General features: G+C 59.6%; 1 protein-coding gene across 1 annotated transcript in view; it reads left to right on the plus strand.

Moving 5' to 3' along the window:
• Positions 1-17905, plus strand: part of NUP62 (nucleoporin 62) — a 23116-nt gene that overhangs the window by 3599 nt on the left and 1612 nt on the right. Inside the window, exon 2 of the mRNA XM_011374606.2 lies at positions 16317-17903. Coding sequence (XP_011372908.1) covers positions 16381-17903 — 1523 coding nt within the window. The 5' untranslated portion in view covers positions 16317-16380. The remainder of the gene's footprint in view (positions 1-16316; positions 17904-17905) is intronic.

The following is a 17905-nucleotide window of genomic DNA, read 5'->3' on the forward strand; positions in this document are numbered from 1 at the left end:
TCTCTGACTTGTGTTGTCCTTCGTGACCTTGACCGTTGTGCAGAGTGCTAGTTGGGTGTTCTGTGGACTGTCCGTCAGTCTGGCTTTGTCTCGTATACTGGGATTATGAGTTTTCGAGAGCATGGTTAGGTGGGATATTTTTTAATGACCGGAGATGAACTCGCTCAGTATGGGAATCATGTTGCTGGCTGGGTGAGGTGCATGCTGACCGAGAAGGCGCAGGCTCAGGGGCAGGGATCCCGGTACCCCTGTCCCAGCCACTTGTGCCTTTCTCTCTCTAGATTTTGGATGCCACCCAGTTCAGCTGTGGTGCCCGCCGTTCCACCCAAGCAGCTCCACTCAGTCCTGCTGAGTGGGTGCCAGTTCTCACACTTGGCTCTCAGCCCTTCTCGGCATATTCTGATGTATGGGCAGTGGCTCGGCAGTGGCTGGGCAGTGGCTGCCTGAGAGCGCAGGTGTTTGTCCCCTGAGCCCTCTCTCATGCCCACCCCTGACCCCAAACTGCGTCCCCCTCAGGACTGAAATGCGTCAACTCCCCCCAGCTTCATAGAGCATCCGGGGTCCAGATGCCTCAGCCCTTCCAGCTCTTGAGCTGGAGCTGGGAGCATGGGTGGGGCTGCCGGGGACTCTTTTTCATTGCGGAGAGACCAGGCTTGGGGAGTGAGGTGGCGGTTGCAGGCAGGTTGCATCACCCTGGCTCTGGGATGGGAAGGGGTAGTGGAGGGACTCTCTGGGGGCCCTGGCACACCTGGCAACAGTTTCCTGGTTAGCGGAGCTCTGGATCCGGGAGAGGCCCCAGCACGGCAAGGGCAGTGGCGGAGGGGGAGGGTGAGCAGCCACCTGTGCAGACTCTGAGGCTCGCCACTGGGAAGTGGCCTCGGGTCATCGAGGCTAACCCACTTGTCTTACAGGGGGCAAGACTGAGGCCCCAAGAGGTGAAAGGCATTTGTACGATCGCACTGCCGGTTGGAGTCAGTCTCTACAACACTGCACAGCTCCTGAGGCCCTGCAGGCCCGGGGAGACTGTCTGCTTCCCTCAGGTCGGACCCCCAGCCCCGGGCATGGCCTGCAGGGAGGCCACCAAGCCTGGACCTTCGCCTCAGGTTTGCTGCTGCTCAGTTGCCAAATTCTATTGATTCTGACTTGCCTCTCCCACCCCCTCTGCCCCGGAAGAGGGCCTCCTCACCTTTACTCTTGAGCAACCCCTCACTGGTGTCCCAGTTAAGGTGACAGTCCAGCATGATGGAAGAGGCACCGAGTTTGCATCAGATGGGCCCAGGCTCCAAGACCACAGCACTTAGTCCTGGCTGCGGATCCAGGCAAAGTCTTGGCTCCACCTGGGCCTCTGCTGCCTTCCGCAGGGTGGGACAAAACAGTGGCTCTGGAGCGAGTCCACCTGACCCCTGGCAAGTGGCATGGTCTCCCTGTGACTCAGTTCCCTTATGCATAAGACGGGAATAGAAGGACCCACATCATAGGGTGGGCATGAAGGTAAGGTAGGGAAATTGACGTGATGTCGCCGGAACGGGCCTGCCCGCTCGTGAGCATTAGCTGTTTCTCCCTGAGGCGTGGGGTGCTGGGGGGCTGCGGGAAACGCTGCAGGTGAAGCCCCGCGTTCACTGGCTCCGGCACATCTGCGCGTTCGTTTCTCTTCCTGTCCCCACCGCACTCTGCTCTGCTTTCGCGGCCACCGCAGACAGGTGTGCATGGACACACCTGTTTCCCCAAGCACGTAGAAGGCAAGGTTGGGACCCTCCTCGTTCCCAGAATCGTCCCCTCAGCCTCCAGCCCTGCGCCGCTGCCTCAGCGGGCCTCAGCGGGCCTCAGTCCACTTCTGGATCAGTTGCTCATGCACAGAGGCGGGGAATTCAGTGCTGTGATCCCGCAGCAGTGCGTGGGCAGGTACCCGGGTCACGCCGGCCATGGGGGGAGGGGGTTGTAGGTGGGCGTCCTGGCAAACAAGGGCAGGAAGGCCAAGGCTGTTTCAGCTCGGGAAAGGGCAGTGCAGGGCACAGGTCGGCCACGTGGCCGACAGCTCAGAGTCCTCCTGAGCACCTTCCCTCCCCTCGCTCGCCTGCGTCTCCCTCTCCAGAAGCAGCCACGGCTCTGAGAGCCTCGTCGGCCCCGCACCGGGCACCAGTTCCCTCGACGGTCACCTTCCGTTGTGGTGTCTGCACTCGCTGCTGTAACAGCGCCACAGATTTAGTGGCTTAAAACAACACATTCATTCTCTCTCAGTTCTGGAGACCAGGGCTGCGTCCCTTCTGGAGGCGCCAGGGGAGAATCCGTTTCCTGGCCTTTTCCCGCTGCTGGAGGCCGTCTGTTGTCCTGGGCTCGCGGCCCCTTCCTCGGTCACTCCAGCCTCCGCTTCGTCATCCCGTCTCCTCTTTCCTTTGACCTTCTTGCTCTCCCTCTTGTAAAGACCCTTGTGACTACATTAGGGTGCGCCCAGGTAATCCAGGATAACGTCTCCGTCACGGGACCCTTAGTCACATCTGCAAAGTGCCTTTTCCACATGAGGTTGCATACTCAGGTTGTGAGGTTTAGGGCGCCTTTGGGGAGCCATCATCCAGCCTGCCGCCTTCCCCTTTTAGAGCCTCAGTTTCCTCATCTGGGAAATAAAGGGTAGGACCCGCCTTGGGGCGCGCCCTGCCTTCTGTGCCCATAGGAACTGGCCATAGGGAAAGGACAGGGCCAAGTGAAGGGACCTGACATCATAGTGTCTTGGCGCTCAGATGTCACCACTCTGACCTCCAGCAAGATACCGGGCCCCCTTGTGCCATTGTGGCCTCATCAGTAAAGTAGGGACAATAGCAGAACCCTCTTGCAGGGGCAGCGGTGAGGGTGAGCCTGGCTCAGCCAGCTGCGCCCACAGACCGCAGGCCCTGTGTGCAGGGCGGGCCGGTGAAGCCCCAGACCAGCGGAAGGGCCCGGCACGGCCCATCCCACTGGGCAGTGGTGCCAGCCTGCAGGTGCAGAGCTTCCGCTTTCACAGAAATGGGAAACCCAGGTTTTTCTGTGAGATCCAAGTTTTAAAAAGTTGGCAAGTAATTTAGAGGAACCCCAACAAGCCACAAGTGTGGATAGGCTCAGGCTGCGGGCCTTCCCTGACCTTTGGCTCAGTGATCTCCCCCCACCTCAGACCTATAACCTCCCTGCCCACAGCAGGGAACAAGGGGGACTGTCTGCCTTGAGCCAGTCACAGGCCCGGCCCCTCTCTGCTGAACTGACGGAGACTGAAAAGGAGCAGAGTCTACTCAGACTCAGGCCCAGACCCACAGTCTGGGGGCAGCGTTCGGTGGGGGCAGGGCAGGGGCACTCCAGTAAATGGTCCCTGCGGGTCAGGTGTGCGCCAGGTGCGGCTGAGGGGGAGCTGGTGTCTGATTACCCCACCTGTTCTTACAGCCGGCCGAGCCCCCAGCTAGAGGCCACTAGGAACGCGTGTCGCTGAGCAACTTGAGTTTCTTGCTTGTTGGCGCTAGGGAGGCCGCCCCCCGCCCCCCACAGGGCCCCTCTGGGCTGGGGCAGGTGACTTTGGGAGGGCTCGGGGAAACGGCCTTGCTCTGGGTCGGTGCTGGCCGGAAGCAGGGGCAAGGCCGTGACCGGGTATCTTCTCCGGAGGCGGAGGGACGACAGGCGCTAGCGCTGTGCTTAGTGAAGCAGCCATGGCTCTGAGCCAGGAGGGTGAGGGCTGGTCATTTTTGTGCTCTGGACAGTGTGTGTCTTTTCGTCTGTGTGGAGACATGACTCCAGAAGTCTCATATTTGTCTCGTCTGTCGCGGTCAGGGTGACCATGGCTGATGATGGTGTTCTGTGAAATTGTTTATGTCCAACGGGAGAACACAGGGCTGAGCTGGCAGGGCAGACATGCTCATCCAATGGGGGAAGGGAGGCGGAGAGCCCCAGGGTCAGGGGACAGCCAGGACACAGCCTGTGCCGCTGCCATGTGGTGGGCCACGGATGCACAGTTCTCATGGGCTCACTTGGGCACAGAGGAATGTAGCAGGGCCTGACCCCAGCTGGCACCCACTGGGATGGCCAATCAGTGGGAGCCGAGGGGAGCAGGAGAGAGAGACAGGCAGAGAACCACAGCGGGAAGACCTCACGGTGCCCTGGGTTCTCCCAGGTGTCCCCTGCACAGGCGCGTGGGGACACACCATGGCGAACATCGAGGGTCAGCGGCCTGCAAGGCCCCGAGCCACAGCCTGGTTAGTTCAAGAGCCCTTTGCCCTTCTCCTCCTGCCCACTGCCACCGACAGAAGGACCAGATTCCTGAAGGGGACAGGAAAGAGCAGCTGGTGTCCCCCTCTTCACTCCAAGCCACCGGAAATCCAACCTGTAGCTGGGGGAGGCAGACAGTACTGAATCACATCAGGAGCAAGACCTAGCTAGACTGGCCTGGAAGGTGACGGAGATGGCCGGGGATGTCGTCCGAGAATGAGAAGAGGGTACTGGCCGTGGCACGTGGTGGGGGATGTGAGAAAATGTCACGTTGGAGAGGCTCTTGAGGCCCCAGCTCACCTCTGGGGCCAGACGGCGGGGTCAGTCCTAACCACCTGCGTGACGTTGGGCAGGTTACTTAGGTTCTCTAGACCTCAGTTTGCTCGTCTGTCGGATGGGAGAGCTGGAGGTTCCCGCCTCACAAGGTCATCAGCCAGCACAGGGAACGCACCGCGAACAGAGCCCGGCCCGTGAAGTCCTGAAACGTCAGCGTGTGTTCGCTTCTGATTCTCAGAGTCACAGCCACCCTGTCCCCACCTCTGGTGGCTTTCACCTGGTTCCTAGAGAAACCATCTCCGTGGCAACCGTCTCTGCCACAGCCTGGCTAGGATCTTTATCTCCTTCCCCCACTGGTACCATTGCCTCTCCCCTGGGACACTGGTGTCGATTACTGAAGAGAGGCTGGGGAGGGCACAGCTGTGTGTGGTTCTGTCTGTACACACGTGCACACACGCACACGCACACACTGCACTCTTAAGAGTCCCTCGGCCCTGGTGCTTCAGCCCCTCTCCAGGTCTTGATGCCTTGGTGTGATATCCGTGCCCACCTGCCTTTCCCCAGGGACCCCTGCTGGCCTTGCAGCCGCCCGGAGCATTGCAGCTTCAGCCTCCTCAGCCAGTCCTCAGTCCCTCGTCCCCATCACTCATCCTCAAGGGAGAGCATGCGCCTGTCTCCAGAAGTTCGTCTGCCCAGCCCTGCCCACCTCTGTGGCCCACTTCCGTTCTTCAACCCGCGCCCGGCGCCCCATGCTCGGTGGGCTTGCTTATGGCTTTATTGAGATACTGTGTCATCCACAGCTGTTTAGGAAAGTGTACAGTTATTGGTTTTGAGTACATTCACAGAGTTGTGTACCCATCACCGCAATCTAATTTTAGAACGGTTTCATCACCCCAAAAAGAAGTGCCATACCTATTAGCGGTCACGCCCCATTCCCCACCCCCGAGTCCTAGGCCACCACCAGTCTGCTCTCTGTCTCTGGAGTTGCCTCTTCGAGACACTTGGCGTGAATGGGATTCTAGGTGGTCCTTTGTGTCTGGTTTTCAGGGTTCGTTGCTTTCGCGGCAGGATCAATACTCTGTTCCTTCTTAAGGCTGCAGAGTATTCCATCGTATACTGCATTTTACCCATTCGTCAGTTGATGGACATCTGAGTCATTCGTACTTTTTGACCATTAACGAATATCTGTGTACAGGTTTCATGCGGACGTGTTTTCATTTCTCTCGGGAGATGCCTAGGAGTGGAATTGTAGTTAGTACCTGGCACAGCGCAACCCCTGGATTTGTTTATTCCATTGACAGGCATTTACTGAGTGCCCACCATGGTCTGCAACTATTACAGACACTCGGGAACCAGCAGTGGAAATCACAGACAAAAATCCTGCCCCTTGTGGGGCTGACATTCTCCTGGGGAGACAGACAATAAATGAGATTATTGTATTTCAGATAGCGCTAAGTCATAAGGCTAGCCAGGGCAGCCCTCCCTGAGTAGCTGGTATCACAAAGACCTGAAGGCGACAGAGTGCGCATGGGACATCTGGGGGCAGAGCAGTCCAGGGGGCGGGAGCAGCAGGTGCAGAGGCCCTGAGGCGGGCGAGGCTGGGCGGGGTGACGGCAGCAAAGCGTGGTTGCGGGTGAGCGCACCTTTTGGCCGTCGTGAATAATGCTGCTGCGAACTGTTGAGTACGAGTTTTTGTCTGAACACCTGTTTTCAGTAGTTTTCTCTTGATCACAGTTAGATAACACAGGGATTTTGAGTGTGGTGGCCAGGCCAGATTGTCTTTATTTGCCCAGCACAGGGCCTGTCCTGTCCTAAGACCCAGCGGATGTTCGTTGACTAACTGAACGAGGTGTATTTGTGAATTACCCAACACGTGCTGGCACAGGTGGCTGCTGAATGGTTAGTGTTTTCCTCATTATTTTTAAATAAATGCAATTGACATATCAGATTGGCAGATCTGATATAACTTTTCCTGATCTCAGGTGCTGGCCGGTTGTGGGGAGATGGTTGTCTTGGGCACTGCTGGTGAGAATAAAAGCAGGCCAGAGGGCAGCTCGGTAATCCCTTGGTAAACCTCTGTCCTGGAAAAACGCCCATTCCCCTTAGCACCATCCGCAAGCCCAAGGCACGTATTGTTTATAATAAAGGGCAATCGGAAGCATCCTGAACGTCCACCAGTAGGGATGTAGATAAAGTGTGGGAGGGAGTCCTGGGGACTGACCGACAGCAGCCCGCAGAATTGAAGAACATTCTGAGAGAAGGACAAGTTGGTGACAGGTGCAGTGTGATACCTTGTGTAGTAGGGAAAACACGGGAATGAGAACGTGTCCTCTGGCTGCGAATACACAGACGCGGAAAAGATACACAGTGGCTCTCGCACGGGTGCCTCTCGGGCGTGCGGACCCAAGTGGGCGACAGTGATCGAGAGTGTCTTAGCTTTGTCATTAAGGTTCAAAACAATATTTTCAAGAAAGGACTGGTGTATTAATTGTGTCGTTAAAATGTAAATGTTAAAAATGCATTTAAGTAGAGGGGGGGAATCTTTGAATATCAGAGAAACAAACAGTTCTCGGCAAAAACAAGTATAAGGGGCCCGGCGCCAGTCTCCCCGAGATCTCTGCCAGTCCCGCGATTTCAAGATGGGAGGGGTGGTTCTCCAGCCTTCTCTCTGTCTCCTGACTTTGCCACACGCGTCTCGCTTGGCTGCTTCTCCCCGTGGGGAAAGAAGCTGTTTGTCCCAGCACCTGAGCCCCTGCGGGCACAAGCCCAGGCCTCGGGAGCGGGAAGGAGAATGCAGTGGCTAATTAGGCATGATGTGACTTCTTGCGGGAGAGAGTGTGTTCAAAGGAAGGGAGAAAGGGGAGAGAAGGTTGCGAACCTCTGAACCCAGGAGCCACGGAGGTGCCGGCGGCCCTGCCAGGTGGCCTCCCCTCCCCCAGCCCGTCCTCACCTCCGTCGGAGGGCCCTGGGCCTGCTTAAAACGACTTCTGAGGTCTAGTAAGTGAAAGAGGACAGCGCGTCTGGCGTGTGGCCTTTTCGGTGCACAGTGCGGGTGTGTGCGAACTGTGCGTTTGTTTTAACTGCGTCGGAAATCTCTGGGGTGAGGCACAGGAACCCTAACAGCTTGTCTCCAGGGATGATCGCTGGGCCGTGGGGACAGGAAGATGGGGACCACAGCGTTCGCTTTCGAGCTTTTGAACGTAAAACCATGTGAACAAACGACCTATTCACAAAAAGAATTTAATTTTTATTTTTAGAATAGCTGCCGCTGTGTCATCGGGTAGGCTGAGAAATGGAACGTGGGTGCCGAAGCCTCCCTGGTCTGTAGCTTGTAGTGATGTGTGGGCACTTGAACGGTAGACATCTAAACATGCAGTACACCGGGAGGGGTCCCTTCCCAGGCCTGCGCCTGGAGAAGAGACAGCAGCACAGCAGGCAGGGGGGTGTTCTGGGGCCCCTGCCCCAGGGAGCAGACAGACGCACGCCTCCTGCCTGTCTCTGCACAGGTCCCTCTCGCTTGACGCATGTCGGTTATACCCGGGAGGTCAGGAGGCCTCCTGTGTGCTGGTCATGGGGCGGGAGGAGCGGGCCAGAAGCATTTGGGACCAAGAGTCCCAGGAGTCCCAGGTGGGTGTGTCCACCCCACCCTCCCTGTCCAGGACTCTTTGTACTGTGGCAGAGGTGTGGCCTTTAGAGGTGAGCGCCGAGGGTTCTGTGCTGCCAAATCGCTGTAGGAAAACAGCTCTGCCCCTCCGAGGGTTTTGTGCTGCCAAATTGCTGTAGGAAAACAGCTGTGCCCCTCTCGCGGGCCCCTGCCACGGGGGTTGGTCACGCCCCCCAGGCAGGGTGGTCGTGTCAGAGCTGGTCAGGGTAGCCCAGGCCACCACCGGCTCCCGCCATCCGCCCCACAGCAGCCTGGGCGAGTCTGTCAGCGCAGAGATCAGAGCACACTCCTACCTTGGCCTGGGGCAGCGGGACCGGCTGAGATCCGGTTAGCGAGCCGCCCATTGTTTCTGAGTTGAGTCCCATTCTTGAAGGGCAGGCTCTGAGCTCATCGGTTCCCGGGGGTGAGAGCAGAGGTCCTCGACCTGTTAGGTACCGGGGACCAGAGCTCCTATGAGAATCTAATGCCTGAGGAGCTGAGGCGGCGATGCTGGCGCTGGGGAGCGGCTGTCAGTATGGATGAAGCATCGCTCGCTTGGCCACCACTCACCTCCTGCTGCGTGGCCCAGGGGTTGGGGTCCCCTGGGTTAGAGGGTTTTCGAACAGATTCAGGAGATATGGTATTTAAGCAGAGTCGATGGACCTGGGGGGAGCGGACGGTGGTTCAATTTGACAGGATGGTGCCAGCGCGGGGGCGGCGGGTGCCCCTGCACTAACACGGTGAGGGCCAGCCAGGCCTCTGAGCCTGGGCTGGGTGGATGGTGGCCAAAGGCAAAGGTCCCCTGGGTCTCTCGTTCTCCCCCTTTTATCCTCTCTGCCTGCCCCCTCTGCTCTCTCTGAGTCCGTGGTCGCACTTCCTCCAGGTCTTAAACCGCTAATTCCTTGGGGAAAAGTTCCCACGGAGACAGCTCCTGTTCTTCCTGGGTAGTCAGCGTTGTCAGCAGCGCCACCAGGTGGCTGTGGGCTGAATGCCAGGAGCGCTTGCTCCAGTCGCTCCCCAGGACTGGGCCTGGAGGCTGCACCAGGCACTGGCTAACGAGCGTCTGACGTGGAGCAGACCAGCCCTCGATTTTCAGATGAGACCGAGGCCTGGGGGACGAAACTGGAATCTAAGACCCCAGGGCTGGGAGTGGAGAGAAGCGGGGGCTCAGGCCGACAGGCTGCATCCTGCCAGGTGACTGACAGAAAAGGACGGGGAAAGGCCCTGTTCTCGGAGCACACGGGAGTCCAGTCTGGACTTCTAAGGGCAGCAGCAGGCCGCTGCCCCAGGCCACCCCCCGCCCATCGGTGGACGAGCAGACCTGGAGTCACATTCCCGAGCCCCGCGGAGGAGCCCTGGGAGATCGAGCCCTTTGGCCGGACACCCTGCTCCCTAAATGCCGTAGCATTTCTGCTACAAAGGAGGAGATGGCGCTCTCAGCCACGGTGTGTGAGCCTCTGGGCAGCGTCGTTCAGGCCATGAGGCGGGCAGACGAAGGGCAGCGGGGGTATCAGGGAGGGAGGTAGTGTCGCGACTTTGCCTTCAGTAGGTGGACTAGCCCGGCGGTCTGCCTCTGTGATCCGACCCGCAGCCCCACGTGCCCCCAGTCGGCTGCGGTGCAGAAGCTGGCCTGTGTACGTCACTCCCTCTGCCACCCCATCTGCCCAGTGAACGGTTTAAGAATGGATTCTGCCATCTCCTCCTCCCATACCCCAGGCGGAACTTCAGGCGTTACCCCCAGAAAGATCTGGACTCCCATCTCGGGACTAGTGTTTGCTGCTGTGTGACCTTGGAGAAGTCACATCACCTCTCTGAGCCTGTTTCCCATCCAGGAAGGGTTCACTGTGCTGCTGCTTAGCACTCTTGGCCCAGTGCCACATAGGCAGTGCTTGGCGGGTGGTAGTTGTCACTGCTTATCAGTTGGTCAGTTACTTACTGAGCGCCCGCCGCATGCCAGGCCCTGCGCTAGGTGCTGGGGTACAGCTGTGAACAAAACGGAGATCCTGCCCCAGGGGCCGACACCATCCCTGTTACTTGCCCTCCTTGGTGCTCTCAGGCCACCTGTCCCTCCATCACAGATGGCCTCTTATTGCTGGGTGTCACACTTACACGCCCCTGATGAGGTCACCCCAGCAGGGTGAGGGGGGATGTCCAGATTTTCAGAATCACAGTGCGCTGTTCTTTTCCCACCAGCTCCCCAGCTGCTGGGGCCCAGCGACTGCAGCACCCCTCTCCCCGCGGCCCCGATGCAGAGGCAGGCCAGACCAGCCCCGTCTCAGCCCCAACTGCAGGACGTGCTTCCCGTCTGTAGACTTGGTTCTGTCCCGTTCTTCCTTTCTCCCCACCCCTGAATTTCCTATCGCTGTTGTAAAAAGTTATCACAAACTGAGTGACTTAAAACACCACACACTTATTCTCGTAGAGTTCTCGAGGTCAGAAGTCTGAAAGGGATCCACAGGGCTGTGTTCCTTCTGGAATCTCAGGGGGGATCTGTTCTTGGCCTGTTCCAGCTTCTCGCGGCACGCTCACTCCTTGGCTCGTGGCCCCTCTCTCCCTCCAAAGCCAGCAGCGCAGCATCTCTCCAGACAGGCCCTCCAATCTCCCCCTGACCCGCCCCTTCTGCCTCCCTGTTCCACAGCAGGATCCTCGTGATTGCATTTAAGGCCCACGCAGATAATCCAGGATAATCTCCCTGTCTCAAGATCCTTGCTGCAGTCACATCAGCAGAGTCCCTCTTGCCACATGAGGTCACATATTCACGGGGTCTGAGATCAGGGCATGGACAAGTGTGGGAGCCATGATTCCGTCCATTACACTCACCCCCATCCTCCTTAATCTTTCCTCTTGGTCCAAGGCCGACGTGTCCATGTTCGTTCCCTTACACCCCTGTTCCTGATCTCTAAGGAAAGGGGCTGGGATAGGGAAGGAGGGAGGGAGAGTCCCAGGGCTCTGGTGACAGTGACACCTGCCCCCAGCCACACTGGCCCCCTGCTGCCGTCATCCAGCTGAGGACTTCTGTCTGTGCCCCGCCCCCACACGCATAGCCTCTTCCAGCGTGACGCGTGGCTGCTTTGTGGCATTTGTTTTCCTGTCTCCCTTACTAGACTGTGTGCTCCTCGGTCTCGTTCCCAGTGGGGCCTCGAACGGTGCCTGTACACCACAGGTGCTCGGAAACCCTTGTATGAACGTCGTACTGCAAAGAGTTCGTGACTCTGTGACCCCACCTTGGGGGCGGGGCCTTCGTCCTCTCCACGTTGTCGTCACTGCACAGAGTAGGGCCGAGTACGTGGTGAACTTAGGAGTCAGAGCGGCAGAAGAAAAAGGTAGAGGTGAGGCGGGTGGATGCGGGTGACGCTGGAGATGACGGCCGAGAACTCTGGACCGCAGCCAGCGGGTGGATCGTGTCCTCAGATCGGAATCCCAGGGGGCTCTTTCTGCGGCTTCCCCTGGGAAGGTGGGCGGCCGTGGGGCCCGCAGCTCTGCCAGGAGCTTCTCCAGTTACTCTGAGGCATCTGCCTCTCCCTCCAGCCTCGGGTTCTCCGCGGGCGGCCCGCAGCGGGCCGCGGCTGTGGCCATCTGTTCCCAGCGCCCAGCCCAGGCGCGCCCTTCGCTTTTTCCAGGAAAGTACCGCTCCTCCGGATTCCGTTCCTCTCGCCTTCCCCTGAGCACTGTTGGCTTCTGTTCTAGGAAATCTAGCCCCTTCGGTAGCAGTGCAGAGCCTGTGTCAGCTCCTGGTAGTGTGTGTGGGTGTGTGCGTGTGTGCGTGTTCAGCCACAATTGTGAAAAAGTCCCGAGGTCCTGGTCGTCACTGGCCTCGTTCACCAGGACAGACCCTATGGAACTGTCACTTCATTTTGGTGTAGATTTACTCATTTTCCAAGTCAGAGTTCTCTCCTCTGTCCCCAGAGTCCTGGCTCAGGGCTTGAGCTCTCGGCCTGAGCCATTACCCAGCCCCCTCCCAGCCGCCAGCCTCCAGCCTCCGCCCCTCCATCCCTGTGCATTTATCTGGCCATGTCAGCCCTCCATAGTCTTCACATCCCTCCACAGCTCCCTCGGAATAAAGTCTGAGCCATGAGCGTGGACGTAGTGACGTGACGCAAGGGGAGAAGTGGACAGAGCCACAGATGCCACGCTGATGGCTCAGGACACTCCTGGGGCTTAGCAGTTATCTCAGAAGCAGGCAGGCGCCTGTCCTCTGTGCAGTGTGCAGGGTTTGGGCGACCCAGGCCCCGTGAGTAACCCTTAGCGCACACGCTCCTTCCAGCCGCCCCCAGAAGCACCTGTGTGAGCCTCCGTCTGCCTTCACCAGGCCCTGCCTCCCCGTTTCCCGGCCGATCCCACATCCTTCAACACTCAGCTTAGGCACATGCTCCCCAGAATGTGGGCCAGGGTGACGGTCTCACCCCTGCTTCCATGTGACCGAGCTCTATCCCTGCCCCGGACCCTGGGACTGAAGCCGACATTTGCTGTGTCTCTGGCTGCCTTGAGGATGAGGGCCATGCTTAGTGACCTCTCTGGGCCTCACTCTCCTAGGTTGTAAAGCGGACCTGCCCCAAATGAACCCGCTTGCAGAGCCCGTGAGCGGTAATGCACCTGAGGTACACGGAACGGGCTGGGCCAGTACATGCTTGCCACCGTTACGTCGCTGGCATCTGGTAGTTGGGAACAGATGAGGCATTCAGTAAATGGTGCACCATGAAACCAGATGAGCCACACAGAGGACAGTTTTTCGTGCGGTTTTTTAAGAGTGTAAAAAGCAAAGGACTTTTTATAAATACTCTTTGGAAAATTTTAGCTGTGACTTATTATTAGCAAAAGCTCTCTGGGGCTGAAGTCCGGAGAACTAAGACACGTGGGTGGCTGTTAACAAACCCAGCCCGAGATGGCTCTGTAGTGACAGGTGCGTTCTGTCACGCAGGAAGGGCTCTGACGCTGGGCAGGCCTGGGGAGAGCAAAGAGACCTTCCTCAGAAGCCCCCAGAAGAGCTTTGTGAACATGCCAAGGCCAGGGGCCGTCCCCAGGGAGACAGCCTTACTGCTCTGGCGGTGGTCAGCGTACCTTTCCAGCGCTCCTAGGGGTGCCGATGGGCGGCCTGTCGCGATCCGCTGGCTTAGACCAGGCAGACCCACCGGTGGCGTGGGCAGACCCACCAGTGGAGGGTCATCTCTCCAGAAGCCTATGGCTGTGCGGAGGAGGAGACCCCAAAAATAGGGGCCTGCGAGAAAGGCGGAGGGCGCAGTGGAAGTCAGGGAGGGGTAGCTGACTCGGGGTCGGGGAGGGTTCCCTGAGGACACTTCGAAACATGAAGCTGGGCCTGCAGGACAGGGGAGAGGAAACGGGACTGCGGACGCCTCTGTGAGCCAAGCAGGCACCGGGCCTCGGCCGTGTCCTGTGTGTTCCTCGCAGTGGGGCGGTGGTCCCCCTCGCTACAGATGAGGAAGCCGAGGCATGGGAGGCGCAGCAGCCCCTCGCCCCTGGGCCCTCAGCTAGCTGGTGGCAGAAGCAGAGTTCACACCCGATGGTTTGTGTGCGGAGACCAGCTTCGTGCCTGGAAACCGGGAGCTGCTTGGCTGCGGGACGTGGGAAGTGAGCACGTGCCGACATCGGGTACAGCCGGGTCCGGAACGGCCGTGTCCCCAAGCAGGCGGCGTCCACTGTGCCCAGGTGGGCCCGGGTGGTGGAGTGGGAGTTCGGGGCCCACTGTGGGATGAGAGTTGACAGGTCACCCTGATCTGAGCCTCTTCCCCCAGGTGGGAAGAGGGCTGGCATCTTGAACCGGGCTGGCATCCTGTCTGGTGGGACGCTTGGGGACTTAGCTGAGGGTCTGGCTGCGGAGAGGGTCTATGGCACAAGGCTGGAGTCAGCTGCCCGGAAAGCCCCGTCGCTACGTTGGAGCTGGCACTTCTGCGGCCCAAGGACCCACCGAGCAGTGGCAGCCAACTGCGAATTGGTAGCAAACGAGGTCAGCCACAGCCCCGGTCTTTTTCGTGAGAACTTCACAGCTGGGCAATCACAGCTCCTCCTGCGGAGTCACCCCTTCAGTGCATGCTCTTCCTGCCTCCCCAGCTTCCAGAGGCTCTCTCCAAAGTGAAAACGTGGCCATGTGCCAGCGTGTGGCAGCCGTGCGAGCGAGCCCCCCAACTCATGCCCTGCGGTCTGCCGCACAGCAGCATGGCAGCTGCCCCCCGACTTTGCTGATGAAGGAGCTGAGCCTCGACGTTGGCTGTTCCCTGGCTGAGGACGGTGCTCTGCGGAGTCTCGGGGCCACACGTCACTTCTGTCGGCTTTCGCATCCCAACTATATTAATCCCTGCGGCTGCTGTCCCAGTCCGTCACGGACCCGGAGGCTCAGAACCGCGCACACCGACCCCCTCACGATGTAGAACAGTCCCACTGACCCAGCTCCAGGTTCGGAGGGGAATCTGTTTCCTTGCTTTTTCCAGCTTTTCAAGCCGCCCGAATCTCTCGCCTGGCGGCCCCCTCCATCTACCAGTTCAAAGGGCGCCACTCCGATCTCTGCCTCCATCGCCATGTGGTCTCCCTTCCTGGATCAGCGCCCCCTGCTCTGTTTTATAAGGCCATTCAAAATGACATTTAAGGCTTGTCTAATCCAGGACCATCTCCCCTTCTCAAGGTCCTGACTTTAATCACAACTGAGAATTCTTTGCCACCCGTGGTCACGTGTCCCGAAGTTCCGGGGATTGGGACGGGGCGTTGGGAGGACCGTGTCTTCGGCGTGGCTTGTCAGTTGTTTTTCCATTACACAGACTCAGCACTTGGAAACTACTGCAAATTAGGGGGGTCCGCGTGCCGCCCCCGCTGCTCAGAGAAGCCCGTCCACAGCGCGCTGTGTTTCCTTCCCGCCCTGTCTCTCTAGAGTTGTTTTCCACAGCTGAGCTCACACCGCGCTGGTAACTTTGCATTCCGCTCCGGTCCCGTGATCATCACTTCCTGCATTTCTTGTGTATTGTTAGAGGCCATATCAGCGGACATGATGCATTATGCTGATCATCCCTCGAATCTGATACCGACTAGATTCTCTAATTGGGTGCAGGGCGATGCCCTGTCATCCGATGAGCACGCCCGCGGCTTGGGGTCAGCTCCTGGCTCCGCACTTCCTAGCCGGGTGACCCTGGGTGCATTGGCGCAGCCTCTGAGCCCCAGTTTCTTCATCTCAGACGTGGGAAGAGAATCCCTGTCTCCAGACGGGAGCCCACGTGTCTCCCAGGCCCACCGCACAGTGGATGCTCAGCATGTGACTGTTTTCCTAAAAACGCCTCTGTCCCTGTACCCTCTGACCCTTTCTTCATCCAGTGACCTTTGATTTTCAGCTAACGGACGACTCTGCTCGGGGCTTTTTTAGTTAGAAATTACAGGGACCAGGGATGTGCTGGCTCATGGAGCTCCTGGGAAGATGGGGTGGGGCTGGGAGTGCGACTTTCTTCTGGGTGCTTCCCCTCGCCCCCCTTGTTCTCTGGTGGCAGCTCATTATCTCTCACCGCAGGTGGCTGGGGTGGGGGTGCACGTTCTTTGTGCCCTGCGCCTGCAGATGAAGGAGGCCACCTGCCCTGGAGCGCCTGAGGAGGAATCCTCCTGTCGACTCCGATTTCTGTGTCTCTTTGAATCGGCCTCTGTGGCCAGGACCTCTGAGTGTTCTGCTTGAGCTCTTGGGTCTCCTGCTCGCCCGAGATGCAGGGAGGGTGGGGAGATGCCCCAGCGGCATTCGGGGCCCGGAGTCCTGCCATGGAGGCCCGCTTCTGGGGCCTGTCTCTGAGGTCCAGAAGGGCGCTCAAGGCAGCATCCTCTCCCCACTTCCTGTTGCAGTCAGCAGAGAAACCTGGGGGGCAGGTCCTGAAGGTGTTACTTTGTGTGATTCTAGTCCCCTGCGCCAGAAGCGCCTGGACCCTGGCCTCCTCCCCCGAGGCCGCAGGGCTCCCGATTGTGCAGGACGCACGTGCCGGTCTGAGCACATCCAGCTCCTAGCGCGCCGCGCACGTGCCCTTCCTTGTAGTTTAGCAAGGCCCTGTGAGGGCGCCGCAGGCGGAGGCGGGTGGCCACATGTTAGAGTTGCCAGCCCCGTCGCCCTCCACACCGCGCTCCATCGTGCCGCCGAAGTTGCCTTTCTCAAACTGCCATCTGATCATGTCACTTCCTCTGCTTTAAACATCTCCCCAAGGTTGCAGACGCTGACGGATTTGCATTGGGAGCCGGAGTAGCTGCCGCCACCGGAGTCTGGAGCCATGAGCGGGTTTAATTTTGGAGGCGCCGGGGCCCCCACAGGCGGGTTCACGTTTGGCACTGCAAAGACAGCAACCGCCACCCCCGCTGCCGGGTTCTCTTTCTCGACGTCTGGCACTGGCGGGTTTAGCTTTGGGACCCCCTCCCAACCAGCCGCAAGCACCCCTTCGACCAGCCTGTTCTCACTCACCACCCAGGTGCCAGCGACTCAGACCCCAGGGTTCAGCTTTGGAGCCACGACGCCCGCTGCAGGAGGACCCGGGTTTTCCTTGGGCATCAGCACCCCGAAGCTGAGCCTGAGCAGCGCTGCTGCCGCGCCAGCTGCCACGCAGCCCAGCGGCTTCGGGCTCGGCAGCAGCGCCCTCACCAACGCCATCTCGAGCACCGTCACCGCCAGCCAGGGCGCAGCACCCGCCGGCTTCGTGTTCAGCTCCTCCAGCACCTCTGCCGCCCCGTCCACCACGCCCGGGGGCTTCTCGTTCACGGGTGGCAGCGCGGCCCAGACCGGGGGCACCTCCAGCTTCAGCATCGGCTCCATGGGGAGTTCCACCCAGCCCACGACCCTTGCCGGCTTGTCCTTCACTTCGGCCACGCCAGCAGCCACTGGAGCAGGGGCCACACAGCCAGCTGCGCCTGCACCCACTGCCGCCGCCACCAGTGCTGGGCCCACGCTCTTCGCCTCGCTCGCCACCGCGCCGGCCTCGTCCAGCACCACCGGGCTCACTCTCGGTGCCCCGGCCACCACAGCCGCGACTCCGGGGGCCGGGGCGCTGGGCTTCAGCTTAAAGGCCCCTGGAGCAGCCCCTCCCTCATCCATAGCAACGTCCACTGCCGCCCCCACCACGACCAGCAGCAGCTTCGCTCTGAATCTGAAACCCCTGGCTCCAGCCGGGGTGTCCAGCACTGCGCCCACCGCCGTGACTGCTCCGTCTGGCCCCAGTGTGGCCACCGGGGTGTCCACCAGTCCTGCGATGACCTATGCCCAGCTGGAGAGTCTGATCAACAAGTGGAGCCTGGAGCTGGAGGACCAGGAGCGACACTTCCTCCAGCAGGCCACGCAGGTCAACGCCTGGGACCGCACACTCATCGAGAACGGGGAGAAGATCACCACCCTGCACCGCGAGGTGGAGAAGGTGAAGCTGGACCAGAAGAGGCTGGACCAGGAGCTGGACTTCATCCTGTCCCAGCAGAAGGAGCTGGAAGACCTGCTCAGCCCGCTGGAGGAGTCGGTCAAGGAGCAGAGCGGGACCGTGCACCTGCAGCACGCCGACGAGGAGCGCGAGAAGACCTACAAGCTGGCCGAGAACATCGACGCGCAGCTGAAGCGCATGGCGCAGGACCTCAAGGACATCATCGAGCACCTGAACACGTCCGGGGGCCCCGCCGACACCAGCGACCCCCTGCAGCAGATCTGCAAGATCCTCAACGCGCACATGGACTCGCTGCAGTGGGTCGACCAGAACTCGGCCCTGCTGCAGAGGAAGGTGGAGGAGGTGAGCAGGGTGTGCGAGGGGCGGCGCAAGGAGC

This window comes from Pteropus vampyrus, unplaced genomic scaffold (assembly GCF_000151845.1).
Source record: "Pteropus vampyrus isolate Shadow unplaced genomic scaffold, Pvam_2.0 Scaffold250, whole genome shotgun sequence".
NCBI classification, from domain to species: domain Eukaryota; kingdom Metazoa; phylum Chordata; class Mammalia; order Chiroptera; family Pteropodidae; genus Pteropus; species Pteropus vampyrus.